The sequence below is a fragment of the Drosophila elegans genome, unplaced genomic scaffold (genome assembly GCF_018152505.1).
Source record: "Drosophila elegans isolate 14027-0461.03 unplaced genomic scaffold, ASM1815250v1 contig_468, whole genome shotgun sequence".
Lineage (NCBI taxonomy): Eukaryota > Metazoa > Arthropoda > Insecta > Diptera > Drosophilidae > Drosophila > Drosophila elegans.
The window spans coordinates 602,227-629,859 of record NW_024545855.1 but is presented as its reverse complement, the minus strand read 5'-3'; the positions used below and the strand labels follow the sequence as shown (position 1 = coordinate 629,859).

At 39.4% G+C, this 27,633-nt stretch overlaps 9 protein-coding genes across 13 annotated transcripts; 4 read left to right on the top strand and 5 right to left on the bottom strand.

Annotated features, from left to right (window-relative positions):
• Positions 1-6,820: 6,820 nt before the first annotated feature.
• LOC108144002 lies at positions 6,821-9,129 on the top strand. The gene is made up of 4 exons (XM_017268622.2): positions 6,821-7,457; positions 7,858-7,957; positions 8,167-8,386; positions 8,767-9,129. Exons 1-4 carry the CDS (start codon positions 6,979-6,981, stop codon positions 9,027-9,029), a joined length of 1,062 nt encoding a protein of 353 aa, XP_017124111.2. The 5' UTR covers positions 6,821-6,978; the 3' UTR covers positions 9,030-9,129.
• Positions 9,130-9,218: 89 nt separating this feature from the next.
• On the bottom strand, positions 9,219-10,610 carry LOC108144004. 2 transcript variants are annotated; one of them, XM_017268625.2, is made up of 4 exons: positions 10,393-10,610; positions 10,246-10,338; positions 9,819-10,099; positions 9,219-9,742 (listed from the first exon to the last, which is right to left on the bottom strand). In XM_017268625.2, the coding sequence occupies exons 1-4, from the start codon at positions 10,608-10,610 to the stop codon at positions 9,504-9,506; spliced, it is 831 nt and encodes a 276-aa protein (XP_017124114.1). In that variant the 3' UTR covers positions 9,219-9,503. The 2 variants fall into 2 exon arrangements, with proteins under 2 accessions (XP_017124114.1, XP_017124113.1); XM_017268624.2 differs by having other exon boundaries at positions 10,246-10,610.
• Positions 10,611-10,644: 34 nt separating this feature from the next.
• On the bottom strand, positions 10,645-13,802 carry LOC108144003 (isocitrate dehydrogenase [NAD] subunit beta, mitochondrial). The gene is made up of 6 exons (XM_017268623.2): positions 13,611-13,802; positions 13,399-13,446; positions 13,242-13,334; positions 12,560-12,676; positions 11,925-12,506; positions 10,645-11,516 (listed from the first exon to the last, which is right to left on the bottom strand). The coding sequence occupies exons 1-6, from the start codon at positions 13,650-13,652 to the stop codon at positions 11,286-11,288; spliced, it is 1,113 nt and encodes a 370-aa protein (XP_017124112.1). The 5' UTR covers positions 13,653-13,802; the 3' UTR covers positions 10,645-11,285.
• Positions 13,803-13,954: 152 nt separating this feature from the next.
• On the top strand, positions 13,955-15,514 carry LOC108143934. The gene is made up of 2 exons (XM_017268520.2): positions 13,955-15,016; positions 15,072-15,514. The coding sequence occupies exon 1, from the start codon at positions 14,392-14,394 to the stop codon at positions 14,863-14,865; it is 474 nt and encodes a 157-aa protein (XP_017124009.1). The 5' UTR covers positions 13,955-14,391; the 3' UTR covers positions 14,866-15,016; positions 15,072-15,514.
• A 538-nt stretch (positions 15,515-16,052) lies between these two features.
• Positions 16,053-20,479, bottom strand: LOC108143931 (MICOS complex subunit Mic60). 2 transcript variants are annotated; one of them, XM_017268516.2, is made up of 9 exons: positions 20,119-20,479; positions 19,657-19,865; positions 18,704-19,186; positions 18,309-18,457; positions 17,553-18,248; positions 17,427-17,447; positions 16,882-17,040; positions 16,531-16,819; positions 16,053-16,470 (listed from the first exon to the last, which is right to left on the bottom strand). In XM_017268516.2, exons 1-9 carry the CDS (start codon positions 20,161-20,163, stop codon positions 16,293-16,295), a joined length of 2,229 nt encoding a protein of 742 aa, XP_017124005.1. In that variant the 5' UTR covers positions 20,164-20,479; the 3' UTR covers positions 16,053-16,292. The 2 variants fall into 2 exon arrangements, with proteins under 2 accessions (XP_017124005.1, XP_017124006.1); XM_017268517.2 differs by lacking the exon at positions 17,427-17,447 and having other exon boundaries at positions 20,119-20,477.
• Positions 20,480-21,042: 563 nt separating this feature from the next.
• LOC108143933 (39S ribosomal protein L35, mitochondrial) lies at positions 21,043-21,791 on the top strand. Its single transcript, XM_017268519.2, has 2 exons — positions 21,043-21,183; positions 21,247-21,791. The coding sequence occupies exons 1-2, from the start codon at positions 21,159-21,161 to the stop codon at positions 21,756-21,758; spliced, it is 537 nt and encodes a 178-aa protein (XP_017124008.1). The 5' UTR covers positions 21,043-21,158; the 3' UTR covers positions 21,759-21,791.
• Positions 21,792-22,004: 213 nt separating this feature from the next.
• LOC108143932 (fumarylacetoacetate hydrolase domain-containing protein 2) lies at positions 22,005-23,182 on the bottom strand. Its single transcript, XM_017268518.2, has 3 exons — positions 22,823-23,182; positions 22,630-22,757; positions 22,005-22,567 (listed from the first exon to the last, which is right to left on the bottom strand). Exons 1-3 carry the CDS (start codon positions 23,085-23,087, stop codon positions 22,079-22,081), a joined length of 882 nt encoding a protein of 293 aa, XP_017124007.1. The 5' UTR covers positions 23,088-23,182; the 3' UTR covers positions 22,005-22,078.
• Positions 23,183-23,424: 242 nt separating this feature from the next.
• LOC108144078 (holocytochrome c-type synthase) lies at positions 23,425-25,392 on the bottom strand. Of its 2 annotated transcripts, none has more exons than XM_017268729.2 (3): positions 25,157-25,392; positions 24,431-25,080; positions 23,425-23,842 (listed from the first exon to the last, which is right to left on the bottom strand). In XM_017268729.2, exons 2-3 carry the CDS (start codon positions 25,030-25,032, stop codon positions 23,587-23,589), a joined length of 858 nt encoding a protein of 285 aa, XP_017124218.1. In that variant the 5' UTR covers positions 25,033-25,080; positions 25,157-25,392; the 3' UTR covers positions 23,425-23,586. The 2 variants fall into 2 exon arrangements, with proteins under 2 accessions (XP_017124218.1, XP_017124217.1); XM_017268728.2 differs by having other exon boundaries at positions 24,431-25,061; positions 25,157-25,390.
• Positions 25,393-25,794: 402 nt separating this feature from the next.
• Positions 25,795-27,500, top strand: LOC108143951 (NADH dehydrogenase [ubiquinone] 1 alpha subcomplex subunit 10, mitochondrial). 2 transcript variants are annotated; one of them, XM_017268546.2, is made up of 3 exons: positions 25,795-25,886; positions 26,134-27,265; positions 27,327-27,500. In XM_017268546.2, exons 2-3 carry the CDS (start codon positions 26,138-26,140, stop codon positions 27,420-27,422), a joined length of 1,224 nt encoding a protein of 407 aa, XP_017124035.1. In that variant the 5' UTR covers positions 25,795-25,886; positions 26,134-26,137; the 3' UTR covers positions 27,423-27,500. The 2 variants fall into 2 exon arrangements, with proteins under 2 accessions (XP_017124035.1, XP_017124037.1); XM_017268548.2 differs by having other exon boundaries at positions 25,806-25,886; positions 26,137-27,265.
• The last annotated feature ends 133 nt before the right edge of the window (positions 27,501-27,633 follow it).

Here is a 27,633-nt window from a genome sequence, read left to right as displayed (position 1 = left end):
AAAAAAAAAATTATCTGTGTTTAGGCTTTAAAATGGAAATTCGTATCGAAAATTTCAAGATTTTGGCTTAAAAGTATAAACAAATTATTGTGAGATCACACATTTCATGTACAGCCGCCTAACCACCAAAAGTAAAAAAGCATAAATATATAAAGACTTTATATAACTATATACTATATGATATATATTTGTATATTTATGTATGTGTGTGTCTTCATCACTACGCGTATACCTCAAACCAAACACATGATCATTTTGAGCAACTAAATATATTTAAATGTACTTATACACTCTACACACTCTTTTACAGGAGAGCAAAACATATTTACACAGTTAAACCCCCCTAATCTTTGGCCCTCCTTTCGACGTATCTATATTTCGTTTGACTTTGAAATTCTATCTATGGGTAAACAACTAACTAAATGTCTGCGTAAATGAAAAATAGATGAAAAAATATATAAATGTACCTAAAAACATATTTTGTGTGCTAGCTAGTAAGTGTCAAAAAAAACCATACAAAAACGATATACAATATATTTAAAAAGGGAGACGAAATAAGGAAAATTGTCGGTAATATTTGAAAATATTTAGTAAATTATAATACAAGAAAAAATCAAAGATATGGCAAGGAAAATTGTGGAAAATCGTAAACGAAAATGCGTTAAATAATTAAATTGAAATCGTTTAAAGGCATTTAAAAAAATAATTATAATTTCCAAGAAGCGAACGGATAAAAAAAACTATTTATTGGCTACTCTCCCAAATTATATTTGATGTGCATAAATGTTGTGGTTTAGTATCAAAAAGAAACGGAAAACAAAATTAAAAGTTAAGGCTTAAAAGTGTAAAAAATTAAATTATGCATTTGGTATGATAGAGAAGAGTTCTGCAAACCAAAAGAAATTAAAAAAAATGTTTATTAAATGAAAAATTAAATTAAAAAAACAAAAGTAGGTAAAGAATGAATGGAAATAAATTAAAAAGTATTTATTGCTAATTTAATTATATTTGAAGTATACATACATATTTATTATATACATACATATATATTAGACACACTATCTGTGATTAATAATCCAAAATTTTGAAAAGCATTTTCTGAAATAATGTTGGCCAGGCATATGCAAAAAGACAAAACCAATGGATAAAGAAAAAACACACACATGTAAAGAAATTGTAGGCAGATCGGATAAAACCAAACTAAACCAAGCACAAGCTAAAAATCCTTATGCAGTCGACCCTTGAAAATTGGGAACTGCATTTGGTCAAAAGAATTTCTTAAGCTACGGCACACATCACTAAAAACAGAAACGGAAACTGAATTACAGAAAATAAATAACAGTAAGCAGAAGACAAAAACAAAACCAAAACCGATGGTACTGTTCAGAACATATATAGCTGTATATATTTTGGAATAATGTTTACCAGTTCAAGTCAAAATTAAAAGAAAAAATAACGCAAAGTCTTTTATAATGCAAAATTATACACAATAAAATTCTGCAACATTTAAAAATTAAAAAAACAAATATCGATGTAAAAAGAAAGAAAATCAAACTTAAAATAATAAACAAGATAAAGTGCAATTATACGGTTTAAATAAGCAAATTTAAGAAACAAACGTTATTAAAAATATATGTTAAAACAATGAAAATATTTCGAAGCAAGTTTAGCTAAAAATTCCAAGGCAACTGATAATGACAAGAAACATTAACGAGGAAAACCAAGAAAACATTCACACAAACAGACAGAAAAGTCCGGAAAGTACAGTGCGTTTCATGGCCAAAAGACAGGCAATAGATCTCTCTTAAAGCTTCACTTGTTAGCTTTGACTTTAACGAAACATTCTACTCCTAAATGGATATGAAAAGCACTGTATCTATCTATGGATAAACGGCCCTACTTATCTAGAAGTTTATCAGATAAATAGAAATCTTTAAAGAAGATGTTTGGGCCAAAGATAAAACCTTAACGAAAGATCATAACTGCAGAAACCAAGTCGAAAGTCGAAATGTCAACCTAGTGGTAGGTCTAAACACAAAAACAAAACAAACCAATCGAGTGTAATTGAGTAACAGCTTGAGAATGTTGAATTGTATAGAATTTTTGCGTGTTCACCTGATTGAGGAGGCGTGGTTACGCCCATTTTCGATTTTAGGTGAACGGGCGAAAACGCTCAGGTACGTGTTTTATTTTCGGAGAGAAACAAGATTGATTACCCATACATTACTTATTCTTTGTTTTACTACAACATAATAGTTAATATTTGTATAAAAACGATGGAAAACGATGAGAAAAGAATAACAAGCTAAAAATTGATATATTCATAATATAATTGTTTAAAATGGTTTGAGAGCGAGTTAACGAGACAGAGAGAGTTTCTAGTGTGCTTAATGAAATTGCTCACATTTGTGTATAAAATCTAATTTGTTCAATGCGAATCAAAATTTGCTGAATATAAGTGCATATATATAATTAGTGTTTATTTTCGAGTTTAGTTTAGCACATAAAATGATTACGATTATAATTATTACCATTACCATTAAGTATGATCTAACCGTAGGCAAATCAAAATTTCTTCACATAAATCAATCAACTTCTATTTTCAATTATTATATAGCCGTAACTATAATTATTATTCTATTATTATACCGATTACAAATATTTAGCGCGTTGTTAGCCTCGATTTATGGTTTGTACATACTAGAAAACATTTTTATGGTATTCTCCTCTTTTTTATTATTACTAGAATTATTACTCCCTATTTTTATTGACTTCTTAAATGGGCAACATCATTTGAACTATAGTGCAATTGTTTCAAACAAAACCAAGCAACCAACAACAAATATATTAACATTAAAGATTAATATAATTTACAAGCTTTCTTTGCCAATGCCAAGAAGGATGAATCAAGCATATGTTTACCGTATGGATCGAAAATCAAAAATCATTTTAAGTGCACATAACTCTTTTAAATAGAAGTTAGACTACTACGCCTAGGTTTTTCATTATTATGCGCACGCTTCAGTCCAAAAACCGAAATTCTTCACATTCTCATTGTTCAGATCGAAACATCACAAGCAGGAAAAAACTCAAAACTTTTATCCTAAGTTCAACTTGAGCGACCGCAACAACTTAAGATCAGCAAAGATCACAAGCGAAAAAAATGCTAAGAAACAAAATAGCCCAGCACAGACAACAAACAAAACAAACAACCAACAATAGCCCGAAAATAATTGAAACAAAAATTGAAAGAAAAAAAAAAATAAAAAAATAATTAATTAACTATCTTAATTAATATACTAAAGTGGATAATCGATGTTTCCAAAGCTCAGATAAAATCCGAAACACCACAACAACAGCCTAAAGTCGATTGTACTTTTCTTTTTTCTATCCACAAATACAACCAGCAGACAACAGCAGCAACAACAACTTTATTAAACAATAGTACTACTCTTACTACAGAACTTAAATAGCCACAAGTAAATAGAAATAGCCACAGCAATTAACTTTAACAAGAAGCCCAAAAACACAGATACACACAAAGCCGTTTCTTCAAAACAGATTTGTACTCATAGCCACATAACCGATACAATAGCCACTTAATTAGGATCGATCATAGCCAAGCAATAGAATCAGATACAAACTCAGAATCGGAAATAGGAAATCAGAAATCGGAAATTGGAAAAAAGAAGCAGCAGCAAATCGAACTGCAAAGGCAAAACCTTTATATCAATTATAAAAAAACCAAAAAAGCATAAATGATTAAAAAAAACAAAACCAATTTTTATTTCAATTATTAACTTTTAAAACACAACAACAACAGATCCACACAGTTACAGTTACAATTACAACAACAACAACAATAGCCCTAGAAAAATAATATTCATAATTAATCAATCAATCCGTAAAACCAACAACTTCAATAGTTATAAGCGATTGGCATAAAAAAGCGAAAAAGAACCACAGAAAACTTAAATCTTAGCCAGGCAAAAGTTTTGAGAATATTTTTCATTATTTTTACAAGAAACAAACAAACTGATCTAAGTACAATTCATAAAATTAGACTTTTGGTAAACTACAACACAGAAAGTAGAGCAGAAAAACCATTTTTTTTTTTTGCATTTACATAATTACCGCAAAAATAAAAAAAAACGATTTTTTAGTGGAAAAAAAAAGCCAATAAGCAAATAAAAAATTCGCATTATTATTAGCAATAGCCCATAAGTACAGCAAGTGTATTTAGAAATAAAGCTAATACACAAAAAAAACAGAGATTTTTAAAAAAGCAACAAAAAGTGAAGAAAAACTTAAAACTGCAGCAAAAAATGTGAAATTAATTTTGTTCTGCGTTAAAAAATAAATCCAAAACAAATATGTTTAATTTCATAAGTAATTTATAAACATAATGAAATTTTGCCTAATTTGATTTACACAAAAGGTAAATGTAATAAATATATTGTAAACCTTAAATTAATATTTACAACAGCGATGGCAAAAATTCTGTTCAGAAAGGCGTGCATAATTGTTATTATATTAAACAGACACACATAACTAAGTTTAAGTTTATAATTTTCGTTATCTTTATTATTTACTTATTATGTTTTAAACGCAAAAAACCAGATATATACAATATATTTACGAATTAAACGTTTATTAATAAAATTAAAAATATTTTAGTTAAATCGTTTGTTTTTCGTTTGAATTTATTATCACCACAGGAGGCTTTCCGTTCACACATTGCAGAAGATAAGAAAAAATATGAATATTAAATTAAGCACAGTCTAACAATTGCAACAAGATACTTAATACCATTATACGCAATAGTTATAATTGACAGATGACAGAAATATGAATACTAAACTAAACAATAGCCCAAAGTAAATATTGGCCGTGATAGGAGTTCAAAAAAAACCTTCTAACACGGCCAATATTTGCTCCATTTTCACATGCAAGAGATGAGCAACAACAATTGGCACTCAACAGATGCAATTACCAACAACAACAACAAATAGAATAACAACAAAAGGCAATTGAAACTTTACTTTCACTTAACTGAGTTCCGATTTTAGTTCAGTTCTTAAGTTCTTACTCTCACCACTTTCGAGAATTTTTTTGGCTCCAACCCACGTAACACTTTTGGAATATTCCGAACCGAAATCAATAATGGCATAAACTAACAAGGACGAGCCAAAGGAATCGTATATCTAAACTCAACACAGCTTCAGGGACCAACTAAAGAAGAAATGATTTAAACAAAAATTAAATAAACAACTGGTAATTAAAACTAAAATGTGAGCACACAAGTGTGACAAAAAAACTAAATCTAACAAGAAGTTTTGAGGCATATCTGAAAAAGGGGAGAAAAAATCTAAAAAAAAAATGTCGAAATTTTGAAACTATGCAAAATTATAAAGACCCAGAATATCGTATGTGTGTACATAAAAGAAGGAGCAACCCTTTTGGTAATCTATATACATATATTATATATATTTAGCGTGTCAAAAATAAATCTAAAGGAACAAAAAATATCTTTATGCAAAAAATATTTCAGGCAAAACTTTGGATAATTTCGGAATAAAATTGTATATGTAAGACAAAACTGTATACGATATGCGAAAAAAATTTAAACTAAAAATGGACTAAGTGTAAAAACATACAACCGAAAAAGACCCCTTAATTTAAATAGTTCTAATTATTATTTCGCTTTGGCGTGGACCTTTTGTGTAAATAATGAAATCGACACACACGCGAATGCCAAGTGGGATTCTCGACAAATCGAATATCAAATGAAAAAAGAAAGAAAAACCAACCAAAATATGGTAAATTCAAGTTAGCAAAATTTTTGTCAACAAAAAAATGACCTAGTAAATGCTAAATTCAAATTTATAGTACATATTTGTGTATGTATGAGTGTATTGCATAAGTTTGATGTGAGTGTATAACAATTATTATTAACATTATACTTACCAATTTCGTTTCCAAGTTATTTTGTTCGTAAACAAAACAAAGTCTAAAACTAAATTTAAAGCCAATAATAAGAACAACAAAAACATGTGCTGAAGTGCTGAATTCCAATTGAATTGCAACCAAAACAAAAAATGACATTAACACAAGTAAAACATTTCGAACTAACTCAAATGTATGGCAAAAACATTGTAAAAAAGTATAAAAAAAACAGATCAGTTGAGGATGACACGGATACGGGCAAAAATTGCTTAAGGAAAACATAAGATTTGTGTATATGTGAACAGAATGAACAAAAATAGCAGGTATACAATAACTGTCAGAAACCAAACTACAGAAATGAACAACTTGCAGGCGAGACAGAGGAGACACAAGCCCCAAACAAAACTATTAACTTGTAATGATGTGAACTTGGAGCATACTCTCAGTATTTTTATGAATACTGTCAATAAAACATTAATAAAAGATTAAATAGGTATTTTTAATTATGATTGGGGTAAAATGGTCAAAATTAAAAAAGGGGTATGTATATAAATATACTTTTTTAAACAATTTTTATCCAGTATTTACTTTTAAATAAACCAATTTCTATATAAGCCGTTTCTATTATCCAGTTATTTCTTTTATTCTGTTTTTTTTACAAATAATTTAAAAATTTTTCCAATAAATACCTTCTTTTTTTGTCAAATCAAAAATTTCACTTTAATGTAATGAAAAATTTCCAAATGAACTTTATTTCCGACTTGTTCAGATTATCGTTAATGTTTTAATAGTTTAATAAAATAGTTTGTGTTTTTTTACTAAAACCCTTTTAAAAATTAACGCAAAAAGTATTTCCTTTGCTGTCAATTCAAAAATTTAATTTCAATGTTATGAAAAATTCCCAATGGACATTATTTTCGACTTGTTCAGATAATCGTCAATGTTTTTATAAAAACCAGAGAGAAAAAAAAAAATAAAAGAACTAAAAAAATTGGTTGTAAAATCAAGCCTCTAAATTCGAAAGCCTTTAAAATGACCATCCAAAGACTGAAGTGCGACCTTAGTCCGGAGGTGACCACCTGTCTGCGGCTGAAGGACAGTGTCCGTCCGGATTGCTGTCCCATCCGGGATCCGATCCCCTACGATGGTGAGTGTTTTGTGCGGGATATTGGCAAGGAGCTGGAAAAGTTGTCCCGTCGCCATGAGCGCATGTTTGTGAAGCGCCAGCGGCTAATGGAGATGGCGATCCCCAAACGCCGCCACTGCCGCTTTGTGCCCAAGTGCGCCTGTCCCTTTCCCAAGTCCATCGAAATGGTGCGTCCCTGTGATGTCCAGAGTCACACTCGCACAGAACAACTGGCTCTGCCCACCGTTCGCAGGCTGCTCCAACGGCGGCGGACCGCCATCCTCGCCGGCGATTCCATCGGCGAGTCCATCCTGAACAGGTGGCTGCGCTACAGCTACCTGTCGCTTTACAGTCGTCTCTCGAATGTCCAGCCCCTGGTAAAACCGTAAGTATACTTCCCATATACGAACAAGTATAGGTCTGTAAAAACATCAATTACTATGGAAACTTATCTGGAGAATCATATGTTCCACTTTAGAACATATCATAGAAATTTATTGAAACATTAACCCAATACGTATACAAATATATTATAATCGAATTAAAAAAATAAACAAGAACCACTATGATGATCTTAATTTGAAGCAAATTAAAAAGTAAAAATAAAACATTTTAGTAAGACTAACTCGTTTAAATAAAGAAAATATTTCGAACCTGTTTTTGCACCTAAAACTTTAAATTTTCTTTATAACATTTTTTTTATTGAACCTCATCAAATTTTCATTTATAAAAATATTATTAAAATATATTTTGTTATTCATTCTTGATTATCTTGGATTTCGCAGAAAGAAAAAGAAGAAAAAGACGGAGAAGCAGTTGGCTCGACACGAAAAGTACATCGAAAAGTTGGCGCATCCAAAGAAAGCCCCAAAACCCCCAAAACCGGTATGTAACTAATGCAATGCAATTTGCAAATAACACTCTTTTTGAATAGTTTTTAATAATATCTCTGAGAGGAATACCATTTTATCGATTTCATTTAAAATCAAAAGTAACTTTTAATCCAATACATTTATAAGAAATTTATTTTAATTATAGTTAAGTACAAAGTAAAAGTATTAAAAGTACTAAAAAGTATTATTTGCCCTGTATAGAAACGATCGGCTGGGGAGATCGACCAGGAGCGGCTCAAGAAACTGGCCAGCCCCAAAGCCTTTTTGGAGGAGCTCAAGCCCAAATGGGAACTGACCTCCCAGATGAAGGGCTACAAGGCGACCAAGCGGCTCAAAGAAATATCACAGCCTGTTATGCGGGAAAACGTTCACATCAACGAAACACCCGAGAAGGTTTCGCCAAATGCCCTCAAGTACAAGCGTAAGTTTTTTCCTTAAAAATATTTCTTCTATTCAAACTTATTTATATACATATATATATATATATTTATTAAATCCAATCAAATAAATCTAGAGTTAGGCAATGTTTTTTAGGTTAGTCTAAAATTAATCAGCGAAACATATATTATTATTGTGAAATTTCAAAAAGTAAATAATTATATATAACACTATTGGTTGTTATTATTATTTACATGCAACTTTTTCAGCTAACCATAAAGGTGTCTTATTTCTTAATTATTAAAAGTTTAAAATGTCAGCAATAAATATTAAATAATTTTTGTTTGCTAATTTTTTTTTCCATCTGAACATGATAATGATCAATGTAATAATGATGACTAATTTTTAAACTTTTACCTTTAGCGAGTGCGCGCATCAAGGAAATGTCGGAGCCGCTGACGATACGCGATGCCAACCAAGGAATGGCGGACGTCAAGGAGAATCCCTTCGGGATCGCCCCCAATGCGCTCAAGTACAAGCCGAGCACGCGGATCAAGGAGCTGGCGGAGCCCAAGGAGTTCGAGAACACGCACATCCGGGAGAATCCGTTCGCCATTTCGCCGGCGGCTCTAAAAGCCAAGGCCTCGCCACGCCTCATCGAGCTGGCCAAGCCCAAGGGCGGTTAGGTCCATCCGGACTAGGCCAAATATTTGGTGTCCTACAATTTGCGTTTTGGCTACGTTTGGTATCGAGTTTTTCATTAAATTTGTCTTTGGTTTTCAAAAATATTTTTGCGTTTTTCTAAGAATTTGTTTTAAAAAGGTTTTGGGTCATGCAAATTGGGATAAACTTTGAAAAGGTATATTTAATAAATATTTGATATATTTTTATTCATTTATTAAAGAATTAAAATTTTTAAGTTTTAGCTCTTGACTTTCTTGGCATAAGATCTAAACCAAACCCTTGATTTTGAAGTCCAATCGGTCAACGAAAGATGACAGAGATCTGAAGATGTTAGGAATAATCTTCTGATCTCTATCATCTAACATTGTTCTTTATTTTCGACTTAGCAAAAACAATGTAACGACAGATGGCAGGGATCTGGAAATATCTGCACTGCTCCCAGATAATCTTCCGATCCCTAGCAATTGCCGTTGACCTCATGTTTTTGGCTTGGCCAATAGCTGAAGACGTGATGTAATCTTGGCCCGCAAAGCACGTCCTGAAACTTGAAATGGTTTCTTCCGAATGTCACTATCCTCACGCAGCTTGGGCTTGGCCAGATTTCTAAGGCGCTTTGTGGTTCTCTTGCGGACTTGATTTTTCCTTGGAACCATTCCAGGCGCTTCCTGTTGGTCCCTAATATGAGGCCTTGCCAGGTAGTGAATCCTTGGAGTGGCTGCAACATTAATTTACATTTTTTTTTAAATATTAAAATACTTTTTATAAATCAAATAAACAATTTTCAGTCTCACCTTTGTAATGCAGTGCGCTTAATGAAATCTTATAAGGATCATACGTTCTCTTGAAGGATTTTTTTGTTCTCAGCAAACAATTGGTTTTAAGTAATTTCATTTCCTTGGACAGTTGCCAAGGCTTTTCTCTGGATTTCTTTCCTCTTGTCCAATTTTTGAAAAGCTCCTGCAGTCGATCAGAAGATGAGTTATAGTTGGAAGAACACATTTCAATATTATCCAATTCTCCAGAGGAGTATAAGCTTTTTTGTCCCGCCAAAAGGTGCTTTTGATTTCCTTTTCTGTTATGGGGAAAACCGTAAAAATTTACTAAACCAAGAAAGCAAAAATAGCATTTTGATTTCAAAAGTCTCAGTGGCCAAAAGTATGTTGTCATTATATAACACACATCCACCTACTTAAAATACATATGTATGTCAATAGTCACCTTTTGTTTGGTAGGAACTTTTTTAAGGGAACACTTTTTTGGTATGTATTAGCAATGATTTTTTGACTTTGTGGATGCTTCTTCAAAGTTTTCCTAGGCAAAGGTCTCTGTTTTACCACAAAAAGAACTAAAAATTTCAATACATACTGACGTCTGGAGGGGATTGGTGGCTTTTTGCTTGTCGAAACTGGCTCCTGTAATTGCTCACCCGATTTAAAATCAACCAGAGCGTTCCGCAGATTTGCCATAGGCAAGAGGTGCTGCCAGGAAGGATTACCATGCTGAAAGTGCTGGAGTAGTTGCGAATAGCGATGAAACAACCTATTCCAGAATGGTGGTGGCGCCTGCCTGCGATAGTTCGACATGACAGCTCACAAAAGGCAAACAAAGTTTCTCAAATATTTTTGGGTTTTTTTCTTTTGTTTGTATTACTTAAAATTTAGACAGCTCAAACTGACAATGGCTTTTAAATAATAATTAATTTAGATTTGAGTTTATTGTTATCTTTCTCACAGCTCCAGTGGAGTGGGTCCACTCAAAGCCGTCCGCTATCAGTTAAATTGGTTTAGCAATATCATTTGTTTTTGAATTCTTTTTTTTCCTTTTGCTTTTCAACAAGATAAACATAAAGTATAGGTCGGCCGTAAAATGGGATCTTTGCAAAATCAAAAGAGAGAAAAAAATAATACATAAATAATTACAACGTAATCAAGGACCAATGTATGTTACTGCCAATTGGTAAAACTAAAGAATTCGCGACTTTGGATTCGGGGGAGGGGCGGATCTTGGGGCTTTTCAATTGGACTAAACTTAAATATTCGCCGGAAATAATACTCAAATGAATGCACTGAAGACATCGGGACAAATAAAAAATTGGACGTAATAAGGAAACTATGAACTTTCAAGGTGTTTTTTCAACAATTCAAATTTAGCTGTGGCAACAACAGAAACTGTCTAATGTCGATTAAATAAGCGCCAACGTTGTTGCCCCTGATGGAGAAAATTAGCTGATCGCGCCGGCGATGACAACTGGAGCCCGTCTAGGACATGCTCTGGATAATGGCGCGGGTGAAATCCTGCGTGGTCGACTGTCCGCCCAGATCCTTGGTGCGCACCTTGCCGTCCATCAGCACCTTGTTGATGGCATTCTGGATGGTCTCCGCGTAAGTGGGCAGGTTGATGTGGCGCAGCAGCTTCGTGCCGCAGAGCAGCATGGCAGTGGGATTGGCCACGTTCTTGCCCACAGCCTCGGCGAAAGTGTGACGTGCACCCTGCAGTATGAAATCAAAATCAGAGATAAGTGTGTGAAGTGGAAGTGCTACAGTCGAGGGTGTCATAAATCAAGGTTTATGGCAGATTAGGCTACCAACTCACAGTATTCTGGCCTATTCTAAAACACCAGTTTAGGTGGGAGCACTATTTTTATAAAATAGTCAAATTAAAACTAATATTTAATCTTAAAAGCCTATTTAATCCTTCTCCTTTCTATATTTTTTTGGTTAAACAAAAAAATTATTTATAAAAAAAAAAATATAATCTAAAATAAATAAAGGTAATTTTAAAAAGAAATTTAAGAAACAAAAGGATTCTATATATTAAAAATTGTTTTGCTGGTTAACGATATTTTTAGTCAAAATTTAATACACCCTTCTAGAACTTTAATGTAAGGTTTATCTTACCGGCTCGAAGACCACGGTCTCCGAGGAGTAGGAGGCACCAGCCACGACACCAGCGCCGCCCACAAGACCACTGGCCAGATTGTCCACGATAGCGCCATAAAGATTGGGAGTGACCATCACGTCGAACTGGTTGGGATTGGAGACCATCTGCATGGTCGTGTTGTCCACGATCATCTTCTCGAACTGGATGCGCGGATAGAGCCGGGAGACCTCTTCGCAGCAGCGGAGGAAGAGGCCATCGCCCAGCTTCATGATGTTGGCCTTGTGCACGGCAGTGACCTTCTTGCGCTGGTTCTTCGTGGCATAGTCGAAGGCGAACTTGGCGATGCGCATCGACTTTTTGGCGGTGATAATCTTCAGACACTCCACAATTCCGGGCACCGACTCGTGCTCCAGTGCCGAGTACTCGCCCTCGGTCTGCTCGCGGATAATCACCGTATCGATGTTGGTGTGGCGCGTCTTTACGCCGGGCAAACTCCGGACATGCACCACGTTGGCATAGAGGTCCAGATCGTTGCGCAGCTTCATGTTGAGGGTCTGCAGGTCACCCACATTGCTGTAGTCGGGTGTGGCCAAAACGCCCTAAAGAAGATCGGTTAGAGTTTTTCAAGCTGCTTGGTCTGGTGCAAGCTCACCTTAATGCACACTTTGTTCTTCTGGATGGAGGCCACCACATCCTCCAGCTTGGCACTCAGCACCGGATTGATTTCGGAGAGGAAGTAGCACTCGAAATCCACGGGAACACTGGCTGCCTAAAAATAAGATAAGATTGTTACGCAAATTTTGTATTTATTTTAAAGTTAATGATTTAAACGAATCATCTTATCAACAATCTGCTTTCAAGAAAGATAAATCTGGCCTTATTGATTTTGATTTAAAGTGTTTAAATATTGTACATTTTACAAAAAGTATGGAGTTTTTATACAATACAATTGATTAAATACTGAACCACTAAAATCTCTATCAGTAATCAAAACATAAATAAATTACGACTGACATAACGCAATACAGGAAATCGATTTTTAACATTTTTCTTGATATTTATCAATCTTTATAAGGTATCCTTTCAAATATTTGTATTATACTATATGGTTCTATTCTTTTCTATAAATTCCTTGATTGACACCAATGGATGTTTATAATTTAGGTATATTGACTATGAAATCTTGATGGTTATGGTATGTCAAATAAATAATTTTTGAATACCCACATTTTGGAAACCAATGGATGTTTACAATTTAGGTTTTTGACTATGAGGTTTCTAAAAAGTTTCAATACAAATTTCGTATAGAGGGAGGGATCTTGATGGATAGCTACCTTGAAGACCTCCTGGAGCGAGTAGACCAGCTCGGGACCCACACCGTCGCCGGGAACCAGTGTGCAGGTGGTCCTGTTGGCACCGAAGTTATCCTGTAAGATGTAAGTGGTTTTCGTTACCTATATAATCGCCCACAAAATATCGAATAAAACTCACCGAAACCCGGGCCGCCGACGTGGTGTGCAGACCACGTGCTGCCGCAGCCTAAAATGGGATTGGATATATATGGAATTAGGGATCAAGCTAGCTAGGATTATAACCTCAAAAAAAAAAAATAAGAAGAACTGGGGCCCCAGTGCAAAAATATTCGCTTAGCGCGTCGCGGGCAAGTGTTTATGTAAGAGCTGCCGGAATCGACGGGTATTTACCTGCATGAAGGTGCGTCCAACGGTTCTCGCCAGCATCGACATTTTGCTAATCGATTCGCTAGATATTCCGGCTGTTGCTCAAAAATCAAACGTGAATCCTGTTGACACGGGAAATTTGATTGCGATGTGATTTTGCTCCGGTGCCAAAACCGAAAATTTCAATAGGACCAAATCGACCACGCAAATCAGCTGATTGTCTCTGGCCTACCAGGGCTGGCGGTAGCCGCCCACGAATCGGTAGCCACCAGGGCTGGGTAATGACTGACTATCGATTGATTTGGTGACCGATAGTTAGTGACGAATATGTATGGTGTACAAAAAAATTAATTTTTTGGAAACCACATTTCACCGAGGGTTTGACTACTTTTGCTTTGTTTGTTACTATCAATACCGTTATATATTTTCTAGTTCTTTATTCAACCTTTTCAAAATGCGTAGGAAACAGTTGGGCTTTTCCCCGTAGGAAACAGTTGGGATTTTTGACAAATGTGAAACTCCGATTCGCACGGAGTATATCCACCACAAAGCAAAATATAAAAAACGGATGTTGGATGGATCTATGTGGAAATATGCTATAATGCGCCCATGGAATCAGGCTATTTTAATCATCGATGTTTGGTTTGAAATTATCGATGTTGCTCAACCTCTTTTGTTCCATCACTAACGCCATATTTCCCGGAAATATTCTATTTCGGGGAACGCAGCTTAAAGCACGCCTTTATTTCACAATTATTCCTCGTGGATAAAAATTTATTTTCAGGCGTCAGAAGCCTCTGCAGCAATGGCAATTAATTTGAATAATCAAAGCTTGCAGCGAGGAATTGAGGAAATGGATAAGTTGCACTGCGACCTGGTGGAGATTCTACGGGACAATCATTCCGGTATAAAGCGCGTGCTCCAGAGTATCCACAACCTGCTGAAGGAGAATGACGATGCGCACCTATTCTTTAACCCCAATCTGATCCTCAAGATACTTTCCGTGGTGATCTTTGAAAGCCAAGAAGAAGAAATCCCTTCAAGACGTTGTCTGGTGGCCAACGCTATGGTTTGCGTTCATCTGCAATTGCGCAAGATCCCCGCAGGCGATGGAAAGCTGCTGCTCCAACAGCTCCTAGCCATTGTGACTTCCACTGAACCCCAGCCCTTTGGGGCCCAAATCCTAGTGCACCATTTTGACAACTTCTTGCATTTCATGGGAGAAGATTGCTTCCCCGGACTGTTTGGCGCCATCCATCGAATGAGAAGCAGGCATTAAACATTGTTGAAGTGAAGTAGGATTCGTTGGCTGAATTCCTGGTAGTAAAACAGGCCGAAGGTTACAAAATTATTGGTGCTGAAGAATCTGCAAATAACATTCCACAACTCGAAGGCGTAGTGACCCACAAAAAATGTATTTTTGTACTGGCGTGAGTTGCAAACCAACTTATTCGTTGAAGACGAATAAAGCATTTTACTTTTCAGAGACGGAAAACGAGGATTACCAGCTAACTTGATGGAATTCTAGACTACGCCGTGAAACTTTCGCCATTTGGAGCCGTAAGCTCTCTCGATGGGCATTTATCCGGATTAATATGTATTTTTCTTTGGCCAAAGAAAAACTTACTGCACAAGTAGACCCGTTTTTGCAAACAGCGAATTTGAACCAGATTGAAAACAATTAATACAAAATGTATTTTTTTTTATACGGAATCGAGTTTGCGTTCTGAAAAATATCACTGAATAAAAGCCAAAACGGAATTATGTACCCAAAAAAAGGGAGAACAAAAAAAAATGGAAACCTTATGAAAATTTAAATATAACTGCTAATATTTAATAGCTGAAATCATTCCACTTATGAAGAATCTTTTTTAGTAAAAATGTTTTAATCTTAAATGAGGCCTAGTTTTCAAACACGTCTTCGGCACAAGTAATTCTACATCTTTTGGGAACCAAGTTCGAAGAAAATAGGTAACATTTGGATTTCAAAGCAAGAACATGTTTCGACACCTATAAACTAATCCTTTGCATAATACGCCCACACCAATTGATTCAACTGTTGATAAATAATCAGAGAATGACTGCTGCTACAGCACGAACTCATTTAAAGCAAGAACTTTTAGTTGTTGCTAGTTTGATACAAAATGTATTCGATTGCTACTTATTTAAGCAAACAGTGTAATAATTATAAGGTTGTTGGTGCTAAAAGAATTATAAAATATACAGTTTTTTGTATTTTAAACTTTAAAATATATAAAAAAAAATCGAGTTAACTAGTAAAATTTGTTTGTAGTGTTTTATTTCCTACTATTTTCGATTACTAAACCTTTACTAATCACAATGTTCTTTAGGAAAACCAACAGAAATTTCAGATCAACTAGCAATTGTCGCATCATTTTCAAAATAACGATCAAAGAAACGGGGTTTAATTCACAGGCATTTGACATCTTGAAGAACTCCCTAAAATATATATTGTGTGGTTTTAATAATGGCGTTTCTCTAATATAATTTGTATAATTGAAGCTAAACAAAATGTTACAAATATATATAAGTGTTTTTCTTTTAAACTGTGATCTCTCATTGGACAAATTACATATTGCTGTTTATTTTTTGAATTAAGTGGCTTTTGTTCCGTCTTCTCCCGGACTAATAACAAATAATAAGTGTATCGTTTTGTTTCTGGAGGAAGGGTTTGTGGGACGTAGTCTACAAATACAAAAGGCCACTGGCTGCTGCGTGGGCCATCAGAGTGTTGGCCGCCTGCTGCGTCTCCAGCATGAGCCGGGCCTCCTTTATCCACTCGCTGGCAATCTGGCGGGATGCACCCTGCAGCAGGTTCATGTATTTCAGCGCCTGCAGAAAGTCGCTGCGATCCACATGGTATCTGGGAGAAAAAAGACAAAGCATTAAAGCATTGTTTACTACATCAAATAGACCTTCGAACCTGGCCCGATTTAGGATGTCATAGGTGTCCAGTTTACTGTAGTCGAAGGGTTTGTTCTCGAGTTCGTCCTTGGATATGGGATTATCGGGTCGCAAGATGAACAGCGATTGCAGATAGGACAGGAAGTAGATGGGCAGACCGGCTCCATCCTCTGGCACCAGCGCCAGTCGTCGTGCCACGCGCTCCACGTTAAGGAAACGCTCTCGCAGCGCATCCTCGGGATAGACACCGCGCTCCTGAGCCTCCTGTGGCATGCTCTGCAAGACGGCCGCCACCAAATCGTCGCCCTCTGTAATGGTTATGATATCAGCACTATTTTCGAGTTCATCCAATAAGTATTTGCCAACTTACTGGCCACCTTGGCAATGGCGTTGATCTCGTTCTTCAGCGGACGCAGCTTCTCCTTGTAGTGCACGCCAGGAGTGGCAGTGCGCACGGAGGCCCACAGAGCTTGACAAGCGGCCCACAAGGCCTGTGCCTGATTGGCAGTACGCTCTGCATCCGCACGCTCTGCGGAAGATTACATTTGATTGCCAATTAAAATAAAACGATTGTGTCTTGTAACAGCCTTTTAACAGGAATAAATAATCTACTACTATAAAAACAATTATAAATTAATAGTATTTTTTTTAAAGAAAGCAAGCTACTATAAAAAATGGCAATCATTCAGAATAAAAATAAAATGTATTTATAATAAATAAATGCATTAAACACAATTGTTAAGATATTACAACAATTTTAAAATCAATACTCATATAAAAACAAATAAAAATAATTGTGTCTTCAAATTCTTATAAATAAAATGAAGAAACTAAGATTTAAATATTAAAAAAAAACAGCAGAATACAAATTATGAGCATAAATAAATGAATTTACTTTTTTTACAATGAAAATACCTTGAAACTCATCCTCAATCTCTAAGGTAGCAGCATGTTTCAGAAGATTATGAAAACGATTATATTTCTATTATAGCCTACACTAGCTTAAGGCAAATTAAAAGTTATATAGTTGGCAACACTCACCTGCTAAAGCCGCATCCATGCCGCGCAGCTTGCCCAGCATGGCGGCCAATTGTAGCTTATAGTTGGCCTTCTCGCTGGCCAGCTTGTCCTCCAGCTCGCGCTTGAAACTGCGCGTGAGGTCGGTCTCCCGCTGGGCCACGATGTCCTTGATGTGGTCGGCGTGGGCCTCCGCCTGCTTTTTGAGCTGCAGGCGCAGCTGCTTGTCCGACTCGGCGTGGATGTGGAAGATTTTCTTCTGGTTCTCCACGGCCAGCTTGCGTCGCTCGGCCTCCAAATGGTATTCCAGTTGGGCGCGCAGAGCCTCCGAATCGTTGTCGCCGCGAACCGAGTCAATGGCCCGCTTCAGGCGCAGCTCGCCGTCGGTTTGCAGGCGCTGCAACTCCTTTTGGTAGGCCAGGACATGGGTGTAGGCATGCAGGATGAACAGGTCGAGGTCCTCCTTTGACAAGTTAAGTTTCTTGTCCGCCAAGCTGAGGCCGGGGAAAATAGACTCGATCTCGTCAATGAAATAGTTGCGCGCCTTCTCCACATTGCGCCAGTACTTGTCCGACACGCTGGCAGTGTCCTTGTGCCGGTAGAGCTCATCCTTCACGTTGCCTATGTGATCCACCAGCTTCTTGATTTTGTCGCGCACAGCCTCCACTTTTTTTGAGTTCTGCGCCGTTGCCGCTGCACTCAGGGCGATCTCGCAGGCAACTGTAATGGATGGGAAAATAACAAATTGGTCTTTACAATTTGTACGGATGCTGGGCTTACTTATCTTCTCCTGGGCCTCACGCGCCGCTCGTTCCGCCGTGGCCACCGCCGTGTCACGGGCACTGGCGCGATTCTTAAGCGTGGTCCAAAGCGAGTTCTCTCCATTCTCCACCGCCTTGTCCACCACCTTGCGCACATCATCATTGAAGCTGAAAAACAAATCTTAATTAGTATCAAGACGCTTTGGCCAATTTTATTTTGTCTACATGAGGTAAGAGTTTTAAAATAAAACCAATTATTGAAGACCCTAACTGTGAGATATGCGCTCTATAATTAGAATTCTTATATTGAATAATTTGCAATGTATGATGAAATTATCTTTGGGTAGTCATTATAAATTATGGAAAAAACGCATTTTAAATCTGTGTAACCTTGAATTTATATTATGTTCTTACCCCTTCAACACGGATATGGCGCTGTTGTACTCCTTGACGGCCAGTTGGGCGGCCAGCTCGATGGCCTTCTCCAACTCGACGACCTCGCGGGGCAGCGGCTCATCCTTGGGCTTGGGAGCGGGCGCAGGTGCTGCGACTGGCTTCTCGGGCTTCGCCGCTGGCTTTGCTTCCGTCTTGCTGACCTCGGCGGTTTTCGAAGCCTTCTTCTCCTCGGCAGGAGTGGCCTTCAACGGCTCCACTTTGGCCTTCTTGGTTTTGTCATCACCGCTGCCGCTGCCGCCGCCAAACAGACCCGTCACCTTGGAGGTAACCGAGTCTACGGTGGAGGTCACGGTCTCGAAGCCAGACTTGACCTTGTCGATCTGATCGTTGACGTTCTTGGTGATGCCCTTAAAGGGCGGCTCCTCCTGCAGCGCCACTTTGATGATTGTACCTGAGCCGGGCACATTCTTTTCCACCAGTTTACGGAAGTCGTCGTCGTATCTGAATTACATTTATATATCTGATCAATTGTTTGTTTTGGATAAAGTTATATTAACAACAAAAATTTTGAATGTCAATAAAATACACTTAGGATCATTTTCATAAATATTTATATTTTGCATCCCGGTTCCTTGTGATTTAAAAGTGAATTTATTTAAAGCAAATTATCTAAATATGAAGGGTTGTATTTAAATATTTTTAAAAATAAATAATAAAAATCACAAATTGACAGATGTTACAGGATCCTGAGTATAAGGCTCAGATTCCTGAACTTAAAAAGATTAATAACAGTTTAACAGCAGATGTTGCAACCTATCTGCATCATTAGAATCTCGGTATCATCCGCTAACGGAGTTAAGTTATATATATTAACTGACTGATCATGTGAAGATTAAAGTTGTGCAGAATAATGAGCGTGATATAGTGAATAGATCTGCATCATAAGGACATCAATTATAAATTATGTTTACTTGGCATAGGTGATGACTCCGCCGACGGCCGCCAGTGGGGAGACGAAGAGCACCACTTTGCCGAAGCCAGCTTCGCGCATATTCGGTGGCGGCGGCAGGCTCTGGTATCCTTGATGTCCTTGTTGCCGCCGGCCTTGCTCCCTGCTCCCATTTCCGCTGCTGCTTCCGCCAAACTGTCTGCTGTTTGTGGTGCTCTGTTGCAGCGTACGCTGTGGAAATCAAAGGCTAATTATAGGATATACTATAAACAGGACTTGGGACAGCCCGCAGACACCACCGCGACCGGTCACAGCTGGAATTTTGGAGCTTTTCGGCCAATTCCTGGGCTTTGGAGATGACATAACCAGCGCCTCTTGTTGTATTTCTGCCAACCGCTTGTTTGTGGGCGCGCGGGGGTGGGTGGTCAACGTGACGATCGATTTTCGCGTTATCAAACAGCTAGAAAAAAGGAACAAAACTCACCTGCAGGGCGCACTTGCACTGATCTCGCACCGCTAGCCGATACATGATGTTGATTCGCACTGATCCTGCTGCTCCTGCTCCTGTTGCTCCTTCGGCTCCCGTGAATTTTTAGAGACCCGGCGGCGTGAATTAAATTTTGCCCAATTCGTTCGAAGCTGGCTCGACTGCGTCAGCGCTGGTGGGTGAATGGCTGGCCAGTGCTGCTGCTTCCTCTTCCATCCCACACAACCACACGCACACGAGTCCTGCGTCCTGCTCGTCCCTTTTGTCCCGTTAGCTTGGCTTCGTTGGCTCTTCTGTAATTTAATCATTCAATTTTGTATTGTGTTTTGACGGTAAAAGTGTTGGCAACATATACGCTTTTACACGATAGCCCAGTTGAGATACATTTGATTTAGGGATGGTCGCGTGACGAAGGTTTTAGGTAGGTCACGACACACAGTATTTTGTGAAATTTGAAATGCCTTAAAATGTCAGTCGTTAATTAAATAAAGAGTGAAAACTCGATTTTGTAATGTTTTTTTAATTCATTCTTTCGAGTTAGTATTGTAGTTTGATTATAATTGTAATACCTACTTTTTGCTAATCGAGATTATGTTATCCGTCGTAGGACATTTAAATCATTCTTCTGCTAAGACGAATTTTGTGTTTAAATTATGATTTAATTAAATTAAAATATTCTGTCATCTTCTTAGTAACTTTGAAGATGCTTAAAAATTATCCTCAAAAGCTTTGTATGTTGCATGGAAAAAAGTTAAGAACTTATAAGAATAGTACAACAACATTTTATAGATTTGTTTTGGTCTTGATAACAAATAATTTTACTTATTGGGAATTTACCCCATGTATTAGTTTTAGAGCGATACTTTAAGCACGACCTGTGTCCATCTCTAATTCACCTGCGACAGTGGGAGTGTTCTTCACAGTGAACGGCAATCAGCTGACCGACTGTTACGCGACCCGAGAAGAAGAAGAGCAGTTCCAATTGTGTATGGAATTTTAGATTTATTTTAGTTTTTTTGTGGATTCAAGTGAGTGAAATGCTTAAAACCTTTGTTACAAGCGGTAAGTGGATATCTTTCTGTATGTATCAAATATAGACTTTTTTAACAATCGTACAAATTACAGCGCTGCGCAGCGTTTGCCGCCAGCCGCCGGCTGCATCAACGCTGATTCCTCTGGTCCTGCGAACACAACGTGCTAGCATGGTGACTTTATCACGTCCCAGCCTGCTACCCGCTCCCTCGCTGGCGTCTCCCGCTCCTCTGCAGCTTCTACAGCTGCCTGGGGGTCTGGCGGCTACAGGATCACCACCAACCACTCGCAACGTGACCAAGTTCTCGCTGATCAAGGGAAAACGAAAGACATCAAAGGCGGTTCTAAAGCGATTCAAGCGTTTGGACTGGGGCGCCTGGATACGCACCCATTCCGGTCGGCAAAAGAAGCTGTTCAAGAAGTCCGGAGCACTGCGCCGCCGCCTCAAGCAGCACGTCTTTACCAACGCCACGCAGAGCTGGCTGCTGGACAAGATGGTCACCAGCTTCTGGCGCCGGCCCAAGCACTATATCGACGATCCCTACAGGCCCTATCACAGTCGCAATGAGTACTACGCCACACAGTCGAAGACCTTTAAAGTCTAATTTTTGTTAATTAAATGATAATAACATACTCTATTCGTTAGTCTTTTTAGGCTGGTTTCTTTATATCGGAGTATATGTTTAAAAAGATAAATTAACCTGCTAAAGAGTAGGTTTTTGTTGAATTTTAAATTATCATTAATTTGGAAGACGGACTTAAGCATGTTTAGTGGGCTCACAAGGGCTAAAAGGCCTGCAAGTTGAAACATACTTACGCCGACGCCCATTCGCATTCAAAACCAAAACTCATTGATTAAATGCCATTGTTTCATAAACAAGAAATAACTATACATGCATAACAAACTATATGGGGAATGACGACCTTAGGGGGCCACGATCTTGTTGCAGAGCTTGCCCAATCCGACGATCTCCGACTGAACTACATCGCCGGGCTTGAGGAATTCCGGCGGACTGCGGTGCATGCCCACACCCTTGGGCGTTCCGGTGACGATGATGTCGCCCGGCAGCAGGGTGATGGTCTGCGACAGCCGGTTGATCACATCGTCCAGCTTGAAGATCAGATTACCGGAATTGCCGTTCTGCTTCTCCACGCCGTTGACCCAGGTCTTCAGATTCAAGTTGTAGACATCCGGCACCAGGCTCTTGTGCACCACGGCCGGTCCCAGTGGCAGGAATGTGTCCATCGACTTGCCGATAAGGAACTGACCGCCATTCCGCTCCTTTTGCCAGTCGCGGGCGGAGATGTCCTGGGCCACAGTGTACCCGAAGACATAGTCCATGGCCTGGGATTTGGGCACCTGGCGGGCGACCTTGCCAATGACACAGACCAGCTCCACCTCCCAATCGATTTTCTGCGGAAAGTTTTCGGGTAATCTCGACGGGGCTATCTCTTGTTATCTCATATTCTACATACATTGCTGGCCGAGTGGGCGATGACATTATCTTGGGGACCAACCAAAGCGTTGTTGAACTTGCTGAAGAACATGGGCTCCTTGGGAGCCGGTTTGTTCTGCTCATCGCAGTGGTCCTGGTAGTTCAGACCTATCCAGAGATATGATTAATTTTTAATTAATTTTTGGAGGTCAAGGTCCACACAATCCACTCACCGATGCAGATGATCTTGCCGGGATCGGTGAGAGGTGGCAGCAATGTGACATCATCGTTGACCTCCAGTCGCGGCTGCTTTTCCGCCTTTTTGGCCAGCTCCTCCAGATTGGGATTTTGGGCAATCAGTGTCTTCAGATCACTTGGCACGCCCTCCAAGCCGGCGAATTCCACCAACGACTTCTGATCCTCGGATAGAAGGCCCAGTCGCTTGGCGAAGTCGCCCTTACGCAGGTATTGCACGAACCTCATTCTGGCAGCTAGCATTTATGACTGATTTAGGTGGATCGCCACGATCGGTGCTTTTCAATTAACTCTCCAGTTGCCAAACACGATTCTCACGTAATGGGAACAGCAACAAAAAGCTAAGCAGAACGCCATCGTTTCTTAACACTGCCAGTATGCCTTTCGACCAGTGCTATAAAGCGGCAGAAAAGTACACTGCCAAAAATGGTCTTTAAGCTTTAGATTTTTGGAAATTAATAATTAGACGTAAGCATCTCCTAAAGAGTTATGGAAATCCATACAAAATATATGTATGTTGCAACGAGAAATTATTATACATTACAACAGGGTTTAAAATCTTTAAAAAGAAACACTTTGCTTTGGGGTGTTCAGAAGTCAGAAATGAAAGTTTATTTGAGGACAGAGAAGGAATTCACTACTCGCCCACAACGGTTTAAACGCATTCAACTACAACTCCAGTCGCATCCGATAACTTAAGCCGATTTTGTACAGATACCGATCATCTTAATATGCAATTCATCTAGTCGCTACCGGCGGTCACTTTGCCTCCATCGCGGTCGCCAAATTTCTCGGTCAGCTCGAACCTCCAGCGCATGTAGGCCACTCGCATCCTGTCCCAAACGTTGTCCACGGAGTCCATGGCAGGACGCACGTCCAGCAGAGCGAAGCGGTAGTCCTTGTCCACCAGACCGCCGTCGTAATAGTCGATGACGTAGCGCACATCCTTGCCGCAACGATCGACGATCCAGTCATGTCTATCAAAAGGCAGCTCATATCTGAAATGGAGTTCGTAAAATAGGATGTTTAATTCAGGTAGGAGGTTCGTGTCGTGCCCTAAATGTATACTAAACGACCAAATTTTTTTTGATTTTAAGACATGTTGGTGTAATTTATCTTTTACATCTTGATTGTAAGCTATAAGTATCTCCCAAACTTTAGATAAAAGACTAACAATTTTAATGTGGTTGTAGACAAAATTTAAGACCCAAAAGAATTTTTTTTTCATATTAAAAAATGCCTCATAACAAATTTATCTTATGATTAATAAGATTATATTTTAGCCATGGAGGTAGATAAAGAAAAATTAGTTCAATTTCAAATCGACATGCGCAGGAAAAATGGATTTAAAATTTTTTTAAGATTCTGACTATTATTTTTATAAGCTGGCATAAACACTTTTGAATGTTGTGCAAAATCATTAAATTAAAAAATTTAGTCGCTTCATAATGAAGCTGTATAATTAAGAAATATTACTTTTCTGGTCCTAAATTTAATTAAATTAACCGTTTAAAATTAATATTAGCATTTATCTAATGGTCAATAAGGAAAACTTAAAAATGAAATTATAAAAGCGAACCACTCACCCCAGCCAGCTGCGGAAGCGGGCACGTGGACTGAAGTCCTTGGCCTTGCCGCCAAAGCTCTTGAGGCGCGGATTGCCGCACTCCTTGGCGTGCAGCGCCTCCCACTTGAGCACCTCCTGCCAGGCCTGTTCGTTGTTGGCGTTGTGGATGCGGATGATGTCGCCCATGTCCTTCTGCGAGACATCCTCGGTCTTCCAGCGCCAGCCCTTGCGGAGCATGGCGTTCCAGAACATCTGCTGGCTGGGGTATTGCCAGAACTGGACGCTCCCGTCCTCGGTGACCTTGGGAATGGTCGACGTCTGGCGGTCTGTGGGCAGTGGGAAGGGCTGATCCGGCGCTGGCTGTTGGTTGGCCGGCGGCATCATGTTCAGCGGATTCACATCGCTGTTGTCGTGCTGCACCGGACACTCGGATGCCGACTGCATCTTGGGATGTGGTGGCACGGCGGAGGCGGACTTCGCCGCATTGCCATCTCCGTGCTTCTGGTGCATGGGACATTCCGGCGGCGGAGAACCGGCTGCTCCGCTCATGTACTTGGCATGGTCCACCGGCACACTCTTGGTGGCCTCCATCTGCACCCGGGTGATCGCTGTGTTGCCCATTTCTTCTGGGTATTGCTCAAAAACAAAATCTGTGTCACGAGGAAAATCCTATTAGTTCGTTCAGTTGCGTAACTCCAAGGGAATGGATACACTCCAAATGCAAGGCTCCTTGGCCAGGACTTACCTGATCCTCTCGTTTACAAGTCTGGGTATATGTCTATCTGTTCCTGGAGCCCAGTCGCTTACAATTTTGATTTATATATATTAGTTAGTTCATCGTTAGAACGTTGGAGCCCAAAATGCAGCAAGGTTGTGGTCAGGGTTGCCAGACCGCTGGAAAGCGAATAAATTCTTACAGCTGTTTGAAAATATGAAAAAATTTACAAAATATGAAAAAAAAACGCTAGCAGCAGATGGCGAGTTTCCTGACAGTCTATTGATAATGAAAAGTTTTTCAAAACATACTCAAAAAAATGGAGGTAAATATTAGGTTACAGTTGTCAACTCTTCTAGGCAATGGTGATAAATGTTATGCCGTAGTTGGCGCTATTTTTAAAAATAAAAATTATAAAATCAGTATTTTATAATATATGGAATCACAGCATTTAAATAAAGTAAAGACAATCAACCAGAAAACTTGGGGATTCAAAAATGTCTTACCCTTGTTTGCTATCGAAAGAAATGTTCTTGCTTGTACAATAATAAAACTAAATTAAATGTTGAATAAAATAAAAAAACAACATTTTAATAATTGTCAAAGCAATTCAAAAGAACAAACAAATTTAAATCTTTTTGTTAAAGCCACAATCGATATTTTTTCCGAGCCCTTGACAACCCTATTCTAGACGTTTTCCAACACCGATCGAAGAGACCGAATTTGTTTTTAGGTAGACTTCCGATATTTAGCTTGAAAAGTGAGTTAACACGGCCCGTAGGGGCGATTAAACCAATATATTTGGTAAACCAAAGAAGCAACCAATTGGCGGTCAGCAGATAAAACCAAAAACGCTGGAGAAACTGCTGCTTTTTGGCCAGAAATTACCGCACAATCTGCGCAGCTCCTGTGATGTAACCACACGGCAAACTGCCAGAGGGCCATTTATTATTTGTTATTATTATGGATTCAATATACTGATACTGATAGTGATTTCCCCCCTCCAGCAGCATGACCGCCGTGTTCCGCGTTGGCCTGGTGCGGCTCGTCAGCCGCGCCACCCAGTCGCCCAATCTTCTCCAGGCGCAGGCGAACGCCCTGCCCGCCGCCTTCCAGCAGCGATGCAGCATCTCCGGCAAGACGATGCGGGGTGGTCCCCGGGTGCCCAAGGCTGCGCCGTATCCGTACAAGACGAAGAAATATAGCCTGGTCAATGCGTTCTTCGACAAGACGTCCAAGCGCTTCGACGAGAACTCCAAGGTGATCTGCGTGGAGGGACCCATCGCCGGCGGCAAGTCCAAGTTCGCCAAGGAGCTGGCCGAGGAGCTGGATATGCAGTACTATCCGGATGTGAATCTGGACCGGATCTACATCAATTCGTATGGCTATGACATGCGCAAGGTGGATCCCCAGCTGCCGCCCAATTGCCGCAGCTACGATGTGCGCAACTTCTGCCAGGATCCCAGCCACAATCTGGCCGCCCAGTTCCAGATCCGCATGTACATGCTGCGCTACTCGCAGTACATTGATGCTCTGCAGCACATCTTCAGCACCGGCCAGGGTGTCGTCCTCGAGCGCAGTCCCTACTCGGACTTTGTCTTCATGGAGGCCATGTTCCGGCAGGGCTACCTGTCCCACGGCGCCCGCTCCGTGTACAACGAGCTGCGCCAGAACACCATCGGGGAGCTGCTGAAGCCGCATTTGGTCATCTATCTGGACCAGCCGGTCGAGGCCGTCAAGCGGCAGATCAAGGCGCGCAACGTGGACTACGAGGTGCAGTCGAAGGTGTTCAGCGATGCGTACCTGAACGATATGGAGCAGCTGTACAAACAGCAGTACCTCAAGGACATCTCCACCCATGCCGAGCTGCTCATCTACGACTGGACGGCCGGCGGCGAGACCGAGGTGGTCGTCGAGGACATCGAGCGCATCGACTTCGACCAGTTCGAGGCGGACTCGCACAACAAGAAGATGCTCGACTGGCGTTTCCCCCTGGAGGCCGAGTGGTGCGAGGCCCGCATCAAGTACTGCCACGAGAAGCCCGATCTGATGAACTACTTCAATGTGCCGCGTTTCGACGTTCCCGAGTTGCTGCGCACTGCCGACGAAAGCAAAGTGTGGCGCGATGTCTGGTACAATGTGAGTGCGCAGCTCAAACGTATCCATTATCTCACTTTAATTTGTACTTTTTCGCCCGCAGGCTCCCGGCATGAAGTACCGTCCTGGCTTCAATTCGGAAATGGGTGACGGCGGTCTCCTCACCAAAACGAAAATTGGCATCAACGAGGCCATCTAGAGGGTTTTTGCTTTGCTTTTCAATTGAAATCATCTGGCGAAATGTGTTAATTATCTAATAAACAATCTAGTAAAATAATGGTAAAGCCAAACTCTGAGGGCAACGAATTTTCTATTGTTCTATAGCCCCTACATTTCAACAGCTTTTATAGTTGTATTACTATAACATAAAAATTAATAACTAAATTCGTGCCTTTAAAATTAATACTCAT

Excerpts from the sequence above, each read along its gene's own strand:
- LOC108144002 (XM_017268622.2), top strand. The coding sequence starts at position 6,979 with ATGACCATCCAAAGACTGAAGTGCGACCTTAGTCCGGAGGTGACCACC. Across the intron at positions 7,458-7,857 it reads GTCCAGCCCCTGGTAAAACC|AAAGAAAAAGAAGAAAAAGA; the intron begins GTAAGTATACTT and ends TGGATTTCGCAG. Across the intron at positions 7,958-8,166 it reads CCCCAAAACCCCCAAAACCG|AAACGATCGGCTGGGGAGAT; the intron begins GTATGTAACTAA and ends TGCCCTGTATAG.
- LOC108144004 (XM_017268624.2), bottom strand. The coding sequence starts at position 10,610 with ATGTCGAACTATCGCAGGCAGGCGCCACCACCATTCTGGAATAGGTTG. Across the intron at positions 10,100-10,245 it reads AAGTTCCTACCAAACAAAAG|AAAAGGAAATCAAAAGCACC; the intron begins GTGACTATTGAC and ends TCCCCATAACAG. Across the intron at positions 9,743-9,818 it reads AAGCGCACTGCATTACAAAG|CCACTCCAAGGATTCACTAC; the intron begins GTGAGACTGAAA and ends TTAATGTTGCAG.
- LOC108144003 (XM_017268623.2), bottom strand. The coding sequence starts at position 13,652 with ATGTCGATGCTGGCGAGAACCGTTGGACGCACCTTCATGCAG. Across the intron at positions 13,335-13,398 it reads CGTCGGCGGCCCGGGTTTCG|GATAACTTCGGTGCCAACAG; the intron begins GTGAGTTTTATT and ends TACATCTTACAG. Across the intron at positions 12,677-13,241 it reads CGCTCCAGGAGGTCTTCAAG|GCAGCCAGTGTTCCCGTGGA; the intron begins GTAGCTATCCAT and ends TCTTATTTTTAG.
- LOC108143934 (XM_017268520.2), top strand. The coding sequence starts at position 14,392 with ATGGCAATTAATTTGAATAATCAAAGCTTGCAGCGAGGAATTGAGGAA.
- LOC108143931 (XM_017268516.2), bottom strand. The coding sequence starts at position 20,163 with ATGTATCGGCTAGCGGTGCGAGATCAGTGCAAGTGCGCCCTGCAG. Across the intron at positions 17,041-17,426 it reads GATTGAGGATGAGTTTCAAG|AGCGTGCGGATGCAGAGCGT; the intron begins GTATTTTCATTG and ends AATCTTCCGCAG. Across the intron at positions 16,820-16,881 it reads CGCCATTGCCAAGGTGGCCA|AGGGCGACGATTTGGTGGCG; the intron begins GTAAGTTGGCAA and ends TAACCATTACAG.
- LOC108143933 (XM_017268519.2), top strand. The coding sequence starts at position 21,159 with ATGCTTAAAACCTTTGTTACAAGCG. Across the intron at positions 21,184-21,246 it reads TAAAACCTTTGTTACAAGCG|CGCTGCGCAGCGTTTGCCGC; the intron begins GTAAGTGGATAT and ends TACAAATTACAG.
- LOC108143932 (XM_017268518.2), bottom strand. The coding sequence starts at position 23,087 with ATGCTAGCTGCCAGAATGAGGTTCGTGCAATACCTGCGTAAGGGCGAC. Across the intron at positions 22,758-22,822 it reads CGGCAAGATCATCTGCATCG|GTCTGAACTACCAGGACCAC; the intron begins GTGAGTGGATTG and ends ATCTCTGGATAG. Across the intron at positions 22,568-22,629 it reads TCGCCCACTCGGCCAGCAAT|AAAATCGATTGGGAGGTGGA; the intron begins GTATGTAGAATA and ends AACTTTCCGCAG.
- LOC108144078 (XM_017268729.2), bottom strand. The coding sequence starts at position 25,032 with ATGGGCAACACAGCGATCACCCGGGTGCAGATGGAGGCCACCAAGAGT. Across the intron at positions 23,843-24,430 it reads CGCTTCCGCAGCTGGCTGGG|ATATGAGCTGCCTTTTGATA; the intron begins GTGAGTGGTTCG and ends ACTCCATTTCAG.
- LOC108143951 (XM_017268546.2), top strand. The coding sequence starts at position 26,138 with ATGACCGCCGTGTTCCGCGTTGGCCTGGTGCGGCTCGTCAGCCGCGCC. Across the intron at positions 27,266-27,326 it reads GGCGCGATGTCTGGTACAAT|GCTCCCGGCATGAAGTACCG; the intron begins GTGAGTGCGCAG and ends TTTCGCCCGCAG.